Source organism: Perna viridis, chromosome 9 (genome assembly GCF_037379345.1).
Source record: "Perna viridis isolate PV_CMFRI_1.1 ecotype Kerala chromosome 9, ASM3737934v1, whole genome shotgun sequence".
Classification (NCBI taxonomy): domain Eukaryota; kingdom Metazoa; phylum Mollusca; class Bivalvia; order Mytilida; family Mytilidae; genus Perna; species Perna viridis.
Genome location: NC_142453.1, coordinates 25292823 through 25309426, shown reverse-complemented (window position 1 = coordinate 25309426; position 16604 = coordinate 25292823). Strand labels below are relative to the sequence as shown.

The 16604-nt window shown below is 31.8% G+C and overlaps 1 protein-coding gene across 9 annotated transcripts in view; it reads right to left on the bottom strand.

Annotated features, from left to right (window-relative positions):
• Window positions 1–417: 417 nt before the first annotated feature.
• LOC148607488 (uncharacterized) overlaps window positions 418–16604 on the bottom strand; it is a 46765-nt gene continuing 30578 nt past the window's right edge. For 8 of the 9 annotated variants that reach the window (XM_088546856.1, XM_088546857.1, XM_088546858.1 and 5 more), the window contains 9 exons: window positions 15949–15996; window positions 13031–13171; window positions 12370–12591; window positions 11621–12127; window positions 9097–9206; window positions 7498–8694; window positions 7078–7270; window positions 6590–6861; window positions 418–5691 (listed from right to left, as the gene is read on the bottom strand). In XM_088546856.1, coding sequence (XP_088402982.1) covers window positions 5635–5691; window positions 6590–6861; window positions 7078–7270; window positions 7498–8694; window positions 9097–9206; window positions 11621–12127; window positions 12370–12591; window positions 13031–13171; window positions 15949–15996 — 2747 coding nt within the window. In that variant the 3' untranslated portion in view covers window positions 418–5634. The remainder of the gene's footprint in view (window positions 5692–6589; window positions 6862–7077; window positions 7271–7497; window positions 8695–9096; window positions 9207–11620; window positions 12128–12369; window positions 12592–13030; window positions 13172–15948; window positions 15997–16604) is intronic. The other variant, XM_088546862.1, reaches the window with a different exon arrangement.

The window sequence follows — 16604 nt, the reverse complement described above, 5'->3', positions numbered from 1 at the left end:
TTAAACAAATTTGTGATGAATTTGAAATTCTTCTTGTATCTAAATATCCTCAAAGAAGGCGGATGTGAAGGAAAATCATAGAAACCAGAATTCGAAAAGCTATCAAACGAAGATAAACCAATGCTAACGGCTAGACAGAAATATAGACACGCATAACAAAGAAAATGAAATAATCAAAATAATATGTAGAAAAAAAAAATTAAATAAAAAAAAAAATAATAAAAAAATGACCTTAATCCATTTAATACTTTTTCAAGAAACAATCGCCGAGTTGTTGATCATATGTAATGTCCTGAAAAAAAGAATGAGCAGACCTGAAGCCATTTAATACTTTTGCAAGAAAAAAAAAAAATTTTTATTTGTCTGGCTGTTTGTCAGTTGCCAGTAGTGGTTCCATAGAATACAAAAAAAACAATCTTTCATAAAAACAATTTAATGCATGCATTTATACACAAAAACGCTATTTTCATACATTTTGCAATTTGATAAGGAGAAGGGAGGCCGAACCTCCCTTGGCTCCGCCTATGGTTCCTAATAATGCATATGTATACATATTGTGTTAAACTGTTTCCATCCATTATGCAGTCATACTACAAACAAGATAGCTAAACAGGTGATGAATGTGAGACCATAATCAAAATGAACAGCGGCAAAAAGCAGTGTATATAGATGTACGGTTTTAATGCTATAAACAGAATAGTAAATTATAGTAATATCACTACCCTTAGTCAGTCCGCAGGTTGCCTTCACAATAATTAACTATTCTGTAAATATATCAGCTGATGAAAAAAAAAACGGTTGTAAAGCTAGCAATATTTAGTTAAACATTTTTGTTCGTTTCAATGTATTGTTGAACCAATTGTAATGTAGAGAAAACAGGTATTTTCTAAGTTTCCTAAAAAATCACCAATATTTAAAGTATATTTAATAGTTTTTCTTTCCTTCATTCATTTCTTAGTGATTCCGTTTTAATTATTACATTTATACCTTTTCACTAATAAAAAACCTACGTAATTTTTTGTAAAATACGAGTTTGTGATTTCTACATTTTGGAAACAAAATTTTGCTTTAACCACCATCTGCCTTGGTCTTGCCTGAACATTTTGTTACTTTTTAATATTTAATAGTTCCAATCTTGTTTAAAAAGTAATTAAATGTCATAGTAAAACAGATACATTATGCATGAAAAAGGTTACTGGATCGCAAAAGTTGGCCTACATCTATATATAATATACGGCATTGACTAGCCAAGAGAAAAATAAAATTTAAACATGAGTATAAATGTGTACAAGGTGTGAATGACAAAATTAAAAAAGATTTTATTGCATTGTGTAAATATCTATACATCATAACCACCAGTAATAATCATCAAGTCGTTTGGAAAGTTTGAAGATATTGATAGGTCAGATTCAGTTTAAATGTATTATGAACAAAATGGAGAGAAAATTATCCAGCTCTTTTATTCTATATAAACATATCTACGTCACAGATGCCTCTAGATAATATTACAAAGCTTTTTGGAACGGTTCCGTTACAAGTGGTGACTCGTACACAAAACACAGATGGGCCGATAAATTTGGCAGCACAAAATAGAGTCAGTAAAAATGAAAAACAAACTGAAAATCAGTGTGTTCACGAGCAACTGTCGTTGGACAAATCTGGGTATTTAAATCCAATCTCAAGTGTCTCGAAATGAATGTACTATGTTTGTCAGTGTAGATTGTTATCCTCTACCTACAAAAAAAGGTTGACTGGCTCCCAAATATTGCAGTATCAAAATAAATTGATCTACACATGCCACTAGCAATAAAATGATAATTCTGAGATACTTGTTTGAATTGATTTGCTTTTGTGAATCTTAAGTTGCTTATTGAGGCTATTTGATAAATTGCAGACAACAATAACAAACGTATGTGTGTTATACGTTAATTTTGTTTAGTTTTTTATTTTGCAAGTTTTCTGTCTGTTGTGATGGTCATTGTTTATTTGTCGGTGTTTTTGTTAAGGGGAGAATGCTACAGATTTTTAAAACCGAAAGGAAAGTGCGCTCAAAGGGTTGATATTTATAATGACGTCTGAAAAAAGCTAAACAGAACAATTAAGGGAATCAAAAGTCTAGTGGAAATCAAAAGACCAGGGACAAAGGCCAGATATGGAAAACGGACTCATACCACGATGAACATGAAATAACCAAAAATATACATTCAAAGTTACAAAAGTAAATGAGCAGCTTGGACTCCTCTGAAAACTGAAAACATGGGCCAGGTGCACCTGTTGGTATAAGTTCTGTTTTTCTAGAAACACCTATCGAGTCAAGTCAAGATAGACGATAGAGTAAAAGACACACGTTGTACAAATCAGTTATTACTATGGTTAAAAAAATAACCAGCATTTAACTGGTTGCAACATCTTTGATTGTTCAAATTTTAAGAAAAAGCTTTTTTTATATTGCGCTCGTCCCTAGATTTTTATCAATATAAGCATCGATGATATATGAATAATGATTCAAGATGTGTATTGCATACTTAGCTGCCAACGTGTATAGCAAATATGAAACGAGTTAAATACAAATGAAGATGTTTTACTTAAAGATTTTTTTTCACACACATGTTATATTCCATTACAAAAGAAGAAAACTCTATTAAGGGTTATTCGTGTTGTTATTTCACACTCATTAAGGTTCATTATAGGCTTTTTAAAATAATTTTCCCTCTGACTAAAGAATAAATATTGTATGTTTGATAGTTACATGTAGAAGGACATCGTACAAAATTGTTTCAATCAAAAGTCAAATATATCAGATACACTAATGCACACACCAGATGAAATATTTCCGCAAGCACACAAGTACAGCAGTAAAAAAACTGAAATAATTATGTCGAATAAATTGACAACAATAATAAAAGAATGCAACTAAAACTTTTTAAGTGCTATTTTCGGTAAGAATCAGGCAGTGAATGAATCATGAAGTATATAAACAAAAATCTTTTCGTGAAATATATTTTTGAAATGTTATATGAAATGAAGAAATGGAATTACGTTCCTTTTTCAAGGTCAGTTATTCGGTATAAACTTTATAAAATGCATTTCAGTCTCATCGTAAAAGGGAGATATATCACTTTTCTCCTGCCATTATATCGTAACTCACTTTTCTGTATCCCCTGACCCTTTAATTACGAAGGACTTTTCAATTCGTCTTCAATAGACCATCAACTATTTGTCTACACATTCGCCTTTTTTTTCTAAGCATGATTTATTTTTCCATTTCGTCTGATTCTTACAGATTCCAGCACTACTAACAATGTACACAAAACCTCGTTTGAACATCATGTAAACCCAAACATTTATTCGGATCAAACTTTAAAGACCCAAGCAGTATATTTAAAAAAAAGAACCAGGTACTACATGTGATACAAAAATATATCAACATGATCTTTGTTTTCACTGCTTATTTGATTCTTCTTGAATTTAAATGTCTCTCAATTGCTTTCGTCAATTTCTCTTGCAACATACAATAATACAAAAGCTATAGAACATGTACAAAACGTGTAAAACAATAATACAAAAAAATAAAAATGGTCTGAACACTTTCTAGTTCTGATTCACAATAAAGTTGTGAATAACTTGAACACATTTACGACCAGTTATAAAGTTAATATAGTTGACCATGTGGAAGATAATGATTGTATTCATACATACGCGATAACAGAACATGAAATCATAAAAAAATACATATGTTAAATAATTAAGCAGCATTTAACTGGTTGCAACATCTTTGATTGTTCAAATTTTAAGAAAAAGTTTTTTATATTGCGCTCGTCCCTAGGATTTTATCAAGGTAAACATCGATGATACATGAATAATGATTCAAGATGTGTATTGCATACTTAGCTGCCAACATATATAGCAAATATGAACGGAGTTAAATACAAATGAAGATGTTTTACTTAAAGATTTTTTTTCACACACATGTTATATTCCATTACAAAAGAAGAAAACTCTATTAAGAGGTATTCGTGTTGTTATTTCACACTCATTAAGGTTCATTATAGGCTTTTTAAAATAATTTTCCCTCTGACTAAAGAATAAATATTGTATGTTCGATAGTTACATGTATAAGAACACCGTACAAATTGTTTCAATCAAAAATCAAATATATCAGATACACTAACACACACACACCACATGAAATATTTCCGCAAGCACACAAGTACATCAGTAAACAAACTGAAATAATTATGTCGAATAAATTGACAACAATAATAAAAGAATGCAACTAAAACTTTTTAAGTGCTATTTTCGGTAAGAATCAGGCAGTGAATGAATCATGAAGAATATAAACACACAAATCTTTTCGTGAAATATATTTTTGAAATGTATATGAAATGAAGAAATGGAATTACGTTCCTTTTTCAAGGTCAGTTATTCGGTATAAACTTTATAAAATGCATTTCAGTCTCATCGTAAAAGGGAGATATATCACTTTTCTCCTGCCATTATATCGTTACTCACTTTTCTGTATCCCCTGACCCTTTAAAGACGAAGGAACTTTTAATTCGTCTTCAATAGATCAACAACTATATGTCTACACATTCGTCTTATTTCCTAAGCACGATTTATTTTTCCATTTCGTCTGATTCTTACAGATTCCAGCACTACTAACTATGTACACAAAACCTCGTTTGAACATCATGTAAACCCAATCATTTATTCGGATCAAACTTTAAAGACCCAAGCAGTGTATTTAAAAAAAAGAACCAGGTACTACATGTGATACAAAAATATATCAACATGATCTTTGTTTTCACTGCTTATTTGATTCTTCTTGAATTTATATGTCTCTCAATTGCTTTCGTCAATTTCCCTTGCAACATACAATAATACAAAAGCTATAGAACATGTACAAAACGTGTAAAATGTAAACAATAATACAAAAATAAAAATGGTCTGAACACTTTCTAGTTCTGATTCACAATAAAGTTGTGAATAACTTGAACACATTTACGACTAATTATAAAGTTAATATAGTTGACCATGTTGAAGACAATGATTGTATTCATACATACGCGATAATAGAACAGGAAATCACAAAAAATACATATGTTAAATAATTACTAAAAGTTACGTATGTAAAAATAGGAAAATAAACACATTACAGAATTCGCTTATTGAATCTTTGATTAATATTAATTGTAAAAATATAACATGTCACATCGACTATCAGCACATACTTGTTTACATGTATTGTCATATTGTCTCCTCACATTTTAGATAACTGTTGATGCAATTTACGTTAAGAAAACTACATGATATTGTCTTCATAGGAGCAACATAGTAAATATTAATAATAATAAATATATGAAATAAAATCAAAATTATTCTTACATTCAAATTTTCTTTTTGTTTAAAGAAATTCACGTAACAATGCATTTTTATATGGAAACTTCTAGCGGTGATTGCCGGTGAATAACAACGACATGCAAAAAGTGCACTTGTAAATTAGCTAAAACAGAAACTGAAGCACACAATTGTATCAGTTCTAACTCATTATGATTCTTGAATTGATATGGCCAATATAGTCTATTGTTCAAACAATATAGCGTTATATTATTGCTGAAGGCAAATGATTTGCGGTCATAAAACCTCGTCGCATTTTGGTATGAACTCTTCTCCTCCAAGTTTAACGATTGCCTGGAAGTATATAAAGACGTTTTTTAAATTTTTGATAAAACATTGTTCTTTTGTGTATGTATTATTCTTTTTATGTTTGGGAAATTCTCTTAGCAATCATTTTACATATTTTTTACCAATTAAGGTTAACTAAAATAGGCCAATACAGTTCATGAAGGTAGATACTCCATTAAGATGAATTTGAGCTTTTCTCGTCAAAGGTACATACATGGCGATGTATGCTACTACATGTATATAAAACAAGTCATAACAACATTAATCCGGACTATACTGGCCCAAATTAAGCACACTTTCATTACAGCCATATTAACAGAAACATCTAAATTTAGTTGTATGAAAACTATCAAAATTAAGATGCTATGAATTATGAAATACTTCAGTATATATTTTATCTTATCCACCTTTTTGTCGTGCATTTTAAAGATTTTAATTTTTTTTATATACTTCACTTTGTGTAGTTAGTTGCGCTTGTTTTCATACTACACCCTAGTATCGGATTAAATTCAGTATCAGTCCGGTACTTCTCCGAATAAAATTGATTTGGAAATTGACCATATAGTGACCATGGTGTCCGGTTGGACCCTTTTCTTCCCCATTTTCTTTGCAATTAATTCTCACAACTAGACATTTTGACTTTTTATAGGTATGCCATATCGTGGAATTTGATTCAAGACAGTCTTCGTCAGTTTAAACCATCTGTTTGACGAATTTGTTTATGCTTTGTATGGAGCGAGGGTTTGGTTTTCTTTAATTATCTATGCTTTAAGTTATTTCTGCTTGGTATTGGTTATATCACTGTATTTCTTTTTCGTTTTTCTAATTTAAAACCTTAATTGAATTTTATTGTATTCTTTTTTAGTATTGGTCTCTCATGTAAGGTTATAATAAGATTACTTACTTCCTTGAAGTGAGAACAATACTCCTGAAAACGAGTATCACTCAATTTAGTCTTTCGAAACTTTGGAAGATGAACCCTATAAAGGTTTATAATGGATAGACATCTTTCCACTTCTGTTGTAAATGCTTTTATTTTGCATGAATATTCAAAGTGGACTTTGCAATCATCGAGGCTCCCAGTTTTGTTAGGAGTTCTAATGTCAAATCCAAACAGATTACGTAGAAGACAGTTCATTAGTTTGATATCAAATGTTTCAGAGGACATATTCTGCCCTGAAATACAAAAGGTTCATAGTTAACAAAGAGTTACTTCATTATAAAACTCATATTACAAAATGTCAGAGATGTAATGACAGTAATAATACAAAGGTTCAAAACTTTAAAAGAGAAATTATGTTTCTTTTAATTAGCTATTTATGATCATTCACTTATTAATAATCAGTAAAGATCAATGAAATTGCAAGGTTCGTATACTGAAGTCTTACATACCTGTTTCTGGTAGAACTTTGACTTTGTTTTTCTGTTCGATATGTCTTCCAATAATCAGTTTGGTAATCATGCTCCTATTACTTCTAAGTACAGCTGACAACTTTTCAGGTTGAATTTCATTGTCAAAGGCTACTCGAACAGCGTCGGTAGCTATGTCCAACAACCTTTTAAAAATGACGTATTGTCCTGCTGCCTAATAATAAAGAAGATAATAGTCGTTATTATTGTAAAATTAATCCGACAACCATTAAATCAAACAATGATAAAAAGTTGTTCTGCTGTCATCATAAATGATATTAGGGGTCAGCTAATACTGGAAGATATCGAAAAAAGATAATCACCACATTATATATCGTTTGTATTCTTAGTAGGGATGCAGTCAGAAGTACAATTATAGACAATTATTCAATGAATGTTTACCTTAGAATCCTCTTCGCACCAAGAATCGATTATATCCCTTGTCCTGTGGGGTATGTAATGTTCCTTACAACGATATGTTTTCCCTGGAATACTTTCAAGATAAACTCTGTCCTGTGTCACATCACCGGCATCACATTTGTATGAAAATTTCAGATCCATTCTAATCTGAAATGACTTCGAGAGTTCCTTGATATATGCTACTAATTTTTCTCTTATAACATAATTATTTTGTATAGTGTAATGAGTACTCCTTTTCAGTATCTGTAAAGCTATTATGTGTTCCGTCCCATACACAACCAGATATCTTTGTTTTGATTCACTGAGTATAAACACGCCGAGGTTTCTATACAAGGCATACATTTCAGCACATTTTTTGGCTATTTCCGACCGTACTTCAAAGACTTTGTAGGTTCTTGTGTACCATGCAAGTATATGATTAACCATTGCAGATGGCAAGTATGAAAACTCTAAGCATAACCACGGAGTCTTATAAAAATCCTGGAAGGCAAGTTTCTCATAAACCTCTTTTGGTGACACTACCTTCATCATTGTTGGCATAAATAAATTATAGGAGTTATTGATATGCATGAGCATTCCAAGTTTCTTAAGGATTTCAACTACGTAAGATGTATGTTCAAAAAGTAACGAATCTTCAGAGTGCTTTAATAGTTTATATAAAAGGTTGTTTGAAATTTCACCAGTTGCCATAAACCGCGTCCAACATTCCGATGACGCGATCGAGTCACCAACGTCGTCTGTGACAATATATCTAAAAGCTTTGACAATCCAAAAAGGGTCAATTATGATTTTATCAGATAAGGAGGATTCATCAAAATATATTATTTGTCGCATCATGTGGCAATAATTCAGACATAGCGTAAGTTCTTCATCTGTTCCCTTATCTGTCATATTAAAAAAAGTTGACTTTTCCTTTTCCTTTAAGTCAGTAATATTAAGAATAAACTCACCGTCCATTAACATTTGATCGAAATGTTTTCTTAAAACTTGTAGCTGTAAACTTTTGTCTACCTTCACAACTTCTGCCTTCTCTGCAAATATTTCGTCTCGAATCTTGTCTAATTTACAATCAATTATAATCGAATTTGAAATAAAATGAATCGAACCAATGAAATGTTTCATGTACGTTGGGACCATCTGGGTCAGTTGGTGCTTATAGTGCTCTTCTATCCCGCTCACCTTAAATGACAAATCACATTTTGCAGAACAACATTCGTATATAGACCAATTTAATTTATATTAAGCGGACTGTTCAATATTACCAATAAACAGGGACGTCAAATATATGTAAGGCCTGCTATTAATGATAATGTCTATGTTACTAAAACAGTTACTATGAGTTTAAAAAAATGGAATCCTTCTTTTCAGAGGAACAATGCAAAATAATCATTAACCAAGGGCGGACCAATCAAGAAAGCAAGAGTCCGATTCGGATATTTATAGAGAGATCATGGCTATCATTTGCTTATATTTATCATAATTGCGCACACAATTTACGGAAGTATGGTTCTTACCAAAGAACCCCAACTGTTTACTCGAATAAAACTCATGAAACATGTACTGTGCGTTACTAACACAAACCTGTAACCGGTCCATTTTCGTAAATACTATCAATATTTGCGGAATAGATTTTGTATTATGGTTGTTTGTACAGAAGCAGTAAAGTGTGTCCAGCCAATCTAGAAAGAAGTCTGAAATAATAAGCGAATGAAAAAGATATTATTGTATTGTGTTCATTTTTTTTAATGAATTGTATCTCAAGTACTTGTGATAATGAGGTTTTCTTAAGATAGAAGATAAAATATGAAAATAAGCCATAGCTTTTTTATCTAATAATAACACAAAATGAATGATTTGGAGGACGTAACTTGTGACGACCACAGTGACCAAATCCTGTAAAATTGTGGCAAAAAAGACATGCAATCAAAACTCAATACAGCTTTAAAGCGTGATTACGATTAGTTGGAGTAATCAAGGGGAACCAAGGTTATAGTGGTATTCAAAAGAATGCAATCCAGGACCAAAGACCAGACATGGAAAACAGACATACACAAAAAGAGAACAAAGTAACTAAAATCATACATACAAAGTAACAAAAGCATATGAGCAACAAATGAGCAACTCGAACTCCACTACAAACTTGGAGCATGGACCAAGTGCACCCGCGGAGAAAGCGTCCTCTGCTTTTCTAGAAACACCCGCCGAGTTGCGCATAAAAAGTCAAGTCCGGGGTAGTCGAAAGAGGAAAGAAAACAATGACACGTTGAACAAATCAGTATTCATGGTGCAGATGGATACACCATAACGACCCACGAGTTCATAATGACGACCATAAAACATAGTGATGACTTCAATCTTGTAGCAATAAAGCAATATAACCCTGTTCCAGAAGCCTATTTTTTTTAGAATTCCAGCGCGATACAAAAAGTCTGCGAAGTTTCTGCAAGCTCTTGCATAACGTATAAGTTATAATATGAACACTCCATACACAGGTGCTGAAGGGATGTTGCCATAGATGAAAGGCAAGTTGACAATTCTGAATGAAAATTTATCACGTTTGTCGTAAAGTTTGGTCAATAGTTTCCCTTTACCATCGACTTCAAGTGTAGGTCAAGATATGAGACTGACTTCACAATGTCTTTAGTATTCTTTATCTAAAATATTTTAGGGGTAGATACAATGTATCAAATCCCCATAATCAGGATTATTTAAAGATAATACGTCATCTATATAGCGGAAACTGAGATTAAAGGATCTAGCTAAAGATATTTTTTTCTTTCGGTTCAGATCAACTATAATGTCAGCTCATAAGGTTGACGGAATAGGTCAGCAAGTAGAGGAGTACAATTTGTTTCCATTGGAATGCCGCTCGTTTGGCCATTTTTCCTAATTGGTACAAGTTAAAACCTCCAACTAACGCCTATTTTCTTTTATGGATATTGCATAAATTAGTTTCTTGCCCCTTTGTGGCCCCTTATTCTTCCCTGCCTCTACTAATAACCCCAAATATCAATCCCAGTTTTCAACTTAGAGTATAGTCCAGACATAAGGGAAATTATTGTTTCAAAACACATTTTGGCTCTTAATTCCAAACAGACACAAATCTTATTCCCCCAAACCCACCCCAGTCTTCTTTTGGTGGTATAGCACCTCGAAATAGAATTTCAAAGGGCTCAGATTATTAATGGTCAGGTTATTGTTTGGCCATAAGGAGAATACATTTTCTGCCCCCTTTTTGCCCAAAATTCTATTAATGTTCAAATTATAACCCCTAAAATCAATCCATGTATGACTTTTGTTGTAAAGAATATTGTGGAATAATGTCATTGACATTGTTTTCCTTTACTGGAGTCATATTATTACATTCTATAAAATACTTGTTTTTGATCCATTCTAAAACATGTTTGGTCCATAACCCCTACAACCAATATCAACCTGCTTTTTGTGGTTTAGAACTTTGTAACAAAATTGATAATCGCTAGCTAATATTCAAGTTTACCCACGAATTCCAAGTTTCTTTGGACGGCTACGACTATATCGACGACACCATCAAACCATTATACATGTACGACAGCAAATGTTTTGTTTAAAAAGAACTAGATTTTGGATTATTTAGTTTGCAGATTTTATGTGTATTTTTGGTAATGTTATTACACAAGATAAATACAATTTGTGTTCAAATACGTTTTTATTGCTCATTGGTTGGATTTGTGATGTGTAACCTAAACATCGACGGAACCATTTTCAACTGTATGTTATAAAAAAAGAATTCCGAAAAGTTAGCTATTAAATCATTTTATACGTGTATATCGTTAAGATATTGTTAGGAAAACACTAAAAAATAAATGACTATTGTATCATGACGAGATTGTACAGAAAGTCAAAATGTGGTTTACATTAACACAATATAAACACAATAGTTGAATAAGGTTTGAGTTATTATGTGATTATTTATATTTATTTTTCATTTCACTAGAGTAATGATATTTACTTTTGTACCATAGATAAGTATTATTTAACAAAATAAGACGGTGTTTGAAATTTTGAATTATGGTGCGTTTAAATCGGCCGATTTTTACCACGCGGCATTAAATAATATACATACGTCTAGAGCTTTTAACATCCATCCAAGGTGGGTTGGTTCCATCGATAAGAAGGACAAATACAGCATTACATGGTGAGATCAACTGATGAATCAAAAGGAAATCTATCTGCCTTTCAACTTCCAATACATGACATAATCTGTAATCCAAATCTGTTTCTTCGTTGCTTTCTTGTTCATTTTGCTTGCTAGTTTTTCTTTCTAATTCTGGATGCAGACAAACGTCTTTCTCACCATAATCAGGCGCATTGTGTCCTTTTGTGTCACTGCCAATACTTTTTGTCACCGATTTTTGTCGTAAAACTATGACATTCGAAGCCAATTCTACAACATTACATTTTTCTGCAGAACATTTATATTGAATACTTTTCTCAATTTTCCCTAGTGTACAATTGTGAAACTCTTCACCATAGGAATCTACTGTCAATTTCATTACTTCATCTGGTATTCTTATATCAGATACCGTCATTATAGTATCAAGAATGCTTGGTGCAAATATTTTTTCTTTTGCTAATTGAACAATACAAAAAAAGATAAAAGTATCATAGAGAAAATTATCGTTTTATGAGTCAGAATGACATAAAATTAATATTTTAAACTACTATTGTGAATTGTGCATTCTCTGTCTTTATCCTAAGCAATCAATTGGGGTTGTTTTTTTCCATTGAATTAGAAACGAAACATTTTAACTGATAATAGCTTTTACTGCCTTTCAATGCTATCAGTTCGCTACATTCAGTTGACTAAATTACCTTCTTTAAACGTCCATATTCCATTAGTATTAGAAACTTTGCAAACAAATGTTTTTTTTACTTTATGTCTATCGCTCATATTTTCTCCATGCTGACCTAGCAACCGTCGTATTAAACTTCTTTTCCCAACACCTCTCTTTCCAATAACAATAAGACTTATTAAATGACTTCTTTCAAATGTTTCATCTGATTTGTTTTCTATGCCATTGTCTTCATCAGAACCTATCAAAAGACCATATATCGTCAATGTAACCTATTTTGAACGCATTATTTGAATTTTTCAATGCTTTTTTAATAATACTAGTTTAAGTAAAATGTTTTAAAAACAATAACCCAATGCTGATGTATACTTGTTTTTCTTGCAAACCCTTAAAGTAGACTTGTTTCTACTTTTAATTATTAAAAAGTCAAATAAGCTAAACAACTATATTTAAATATGTCGGTAATATTATATAAAACTGATAAACTTTCTATGTAGTTTCAAACCGTCAGATGCTTTAAAACTAAGCACTTGAATATCAACATTGGAGATCTTTTAATCAATTAACAACGTTCTCTTTGAATGATCAATTTAGAGACACAATACGTAGCTTTATCTATCCTATAATCAAAGTGAAAAAAGGTCATATCTGGAATAAAAGAAATGAACAGAAACAAATACTTAGACAAGCATGTTCTTTGACTACTCCGTCCTCGCTGTGTATTGTGACACTTTGTTTCAATGTAGTTTCTTCGGTATCATCCTCGTGTTGATATGAAAAATGCGGTCCCGTCATACTCGCAGCATGCCTCTTTATGACTCCTTGTCAAAACAAAAAAATGTAAACAGTGATAAAAAGATCAAACTAGCCGACCAAATCTACAGTACTGTCAACAAAAATAGTAAAAGTGTTAAGAATAACTATTTAAGAATAAGTATGACTAAACAATTAATCTTGACAATGAAGTTGAAATTGGAACGGCTGAATGTGAATGCAAGCCAATATGATAAGATTTGACATAAAAAAACTCTTCAATACGAGTTTTTATTTTGATATGCGTGTTGTGTGTTTTTTATGACTGAATGTTTTTTTCGGTGAACATTTTAGCCTTTTTGTTTGTATTACACCTGGAACAATTACCCGTAATGGAAGTGGTATGTTTAGCTTGCTAAAAATCTAAAATAACCCATCATTTCAAAATGAAATACCTGTACAACTCAAAACAAACGATGCTTTTTCGGTCTACATATGCTATATTTTCACATAAAAAATAACTTTTTCATTATTCAGATCTGCTGATTTTAGAAACTCATACATTGATCTTCCACTAAAACCAACCAAATGGGTGCAAACCAAGAACGATAACTCTTGCAAAGTGCCAATCTCATGCAAGGGCAACAACCAAATAAAAAAACTGGTTTTGTGATCAGTAACGTTTTACTGAATAAGAAATAAAACTGAATTCAATGGGTTTTTGACATGCATGAATCATTTTCCGTATGCTTTTTAGAAAGACAGTTACTTAAAGACACAGAAAATTAACCACTGGTTTACGTTTGATCAATTCAGATGACAAATGAGGCGTAAGAGGGCTCCCAATGTGTGACGGATGAACACACATATCATGAAGTGCCGATGATTTCTAAGTTCCTGGACAACATTTGCTATTCAAAGGTAGCAAGACACATTAATTCTAATATTGACAAAACAAGATTTAGCTTTTCTTAAGATATCTAATTATAACATGAAACCTTATCATTGTCTTAATGATAAAAAAATAAAATGAATCGTGTTAAAAGATTCCAAAAATATGTGTTTACTTCAGCTCGTACAATCAAAATCCTTCAGTTTCATAATATTTTACATGCTAACTTAATTTTGACTGAAATTATAAGGTATAAGTTTTACACTTCTATTCTCGTATTATTTTTTTACTGGCTACATGTAAAATCCAGAAAATAAAATTATCCATATCTAATCTGTGATAGGTGACTGATCTGTTTGCACATGCATTACTGTATGATAGTCCGTATGTGTTTTGTTTTAATGAGACGAACCCTATACCCTGAATTTTGTAATTTCTAACAACGTAAATATAATGTTGTTCACAATCCGTAAACCGGCCTGTGCAGTAAAAATACATATAGGCAACGGTGAAATTATGTCAAAAACAGGAATCTCTTTTTAAGTTTTAACAATTCACAGACGGCGTTTGTCAGATACAGCACAACACAGAGAACAACACAATACCTCCATTAAAAAAAAACTGACTGACTGACACGAGTACTTGAATTTTCACAAAGAGATTAACAGGTCCAGAGAATATGTAGAAGATCACGCTTTGAATTATATATATACGTGTTTTGAAAAATTAAAAAGAGTTTAATTTGACTATTTGCAGCATCAGAATCTATAAAGAATGACAAAATGTTCAATATCACTTGGGTAAATTGAGTTAAACTTTCATTGAAATGAATTGAGAATGAGAAAACACAGACTTCAAATTTGCGCACATTGAACTAGTGACAGAGCAATCATCCATGGGAAGGTAAACTCAGAAAGAAAACCAGCTCAAACAAAGTTTGGCAAATGACGTCATTTTAAAAATAGACAATATCAGATTCATTCAGTGTCAAAGTTGAACAAGGATGTTTATTATCACCTACTCTATGATTTTTAATACCCATTGATTGGATCAAAAGACAAACAGCGCATGACAAAGAGAGAGGTATTCAATGGGCAATGGTCAGACGATCTTGTAGAAGTCTCATGTAACATCATCCATTTACAAGAAACGATATATAAACTAAATATCCTGTCCAAGCAAACTGGGCTTAACACCAGTAACGATAGCAAAAGTGGTCAATGCACTAGCAGAACATGTCATCTTGAATGGATAGCCTTTTCGAGAAAGTTGATGATTTTACTTACCTAGGAACCATTCTAAGTAAAATTAATGGATTTAGGAAAGACATAAAAGAACTCAATAAGCACGATTAGTATTTTCCCAAATTCAGCCCTTCTGGAAATCTAGCAACTACATTCTGAAGCCCAAACTCCAACTTCACATCAGTAATATTAAATTAGTCATCCTGATTGTGTCCGAATGCTGTCGTGTTACTTACAGTGAGGAGAGAGAAGTAGAGGCATTTAACAACAATGCATTAGAAAAAATCTTTCATTGAACACCGCCTGGAAAAAGAAACAGAGGAACACCAAGCACCATCTGACTTCTCAAAAACAATGTGTGGCAAAACACATGTGTAAACAGTGACTTTTTAAAACATTATTCCCGCTACGGGACAAAGAGAATAAGTAAATAAGTAAGCACTGATAATGAGGATTTCAAGGGCAGCTTACTTTGGCATCATAACTTTCTTTTGAAAACATTCTGAGCAAATCCATACATGCAGAGATAAAAACATGTTTTCTTTTTTTAAATAAAGAAAGCATCTTTGAGTGAAATTATCTAGTCAGATGGGTGAGATAATGACATACATGTTTCAAATTGTCATACCATTTTGTTTGATTCTCACAAAACTCACATTTGTTCAGTAACAAATTTACAAGTTGGTAAGGTAAAAACTAAATGGCTTACTTGTCTTGAAATGCTTCAGGAACACCACCCAAAAGGCTACAGAAGTACCTATAATTATAAAAAAAAGCACACACACAAATAGTAATAGGACAATTATAATTGAAAATAGTGTATATCAACAATATTATCACGATTACCGACGAATGTCTAGATTTAAGAAATTGTAGAACTTGTTCCTTGCACAATTTGTAAAGATCTTTAATCGTGTCTGGCACTTGTAGTTAATTTGGTAATTAACAATAACCAAAAGATTGTAGTATTTATTACATACATTTTCTTCTAAATTTTTTGTAATATTAACTTAAATTTAGAGAAGTTCACCATGCTCATTCTACATGTTTTTAGTGGAGTCGAGTTGCCCGTTTTCCTTTGTATCTTTGTACATGTTATTTGACCTGTCCATATTCCTTTTTGTGTGTTTATGTTTTTGTATTCTAGTTTTTCTGTTATACTGGGATTAAATTCATTTGATCCATGTTTAAATCTTGGTTCCCTTAAAGCGTAAGTTTTTTTCAAATTTTGCATATGCATTTGGAACACTATACTGACAAATAAAAACTAACTCTTACATCTCAAATATTTATAATAAGTCTAAAATTGGCATCGTAATATCAGAACCTTTACTACGGAGGTTACGTGATTGGCCACAGGTGGCG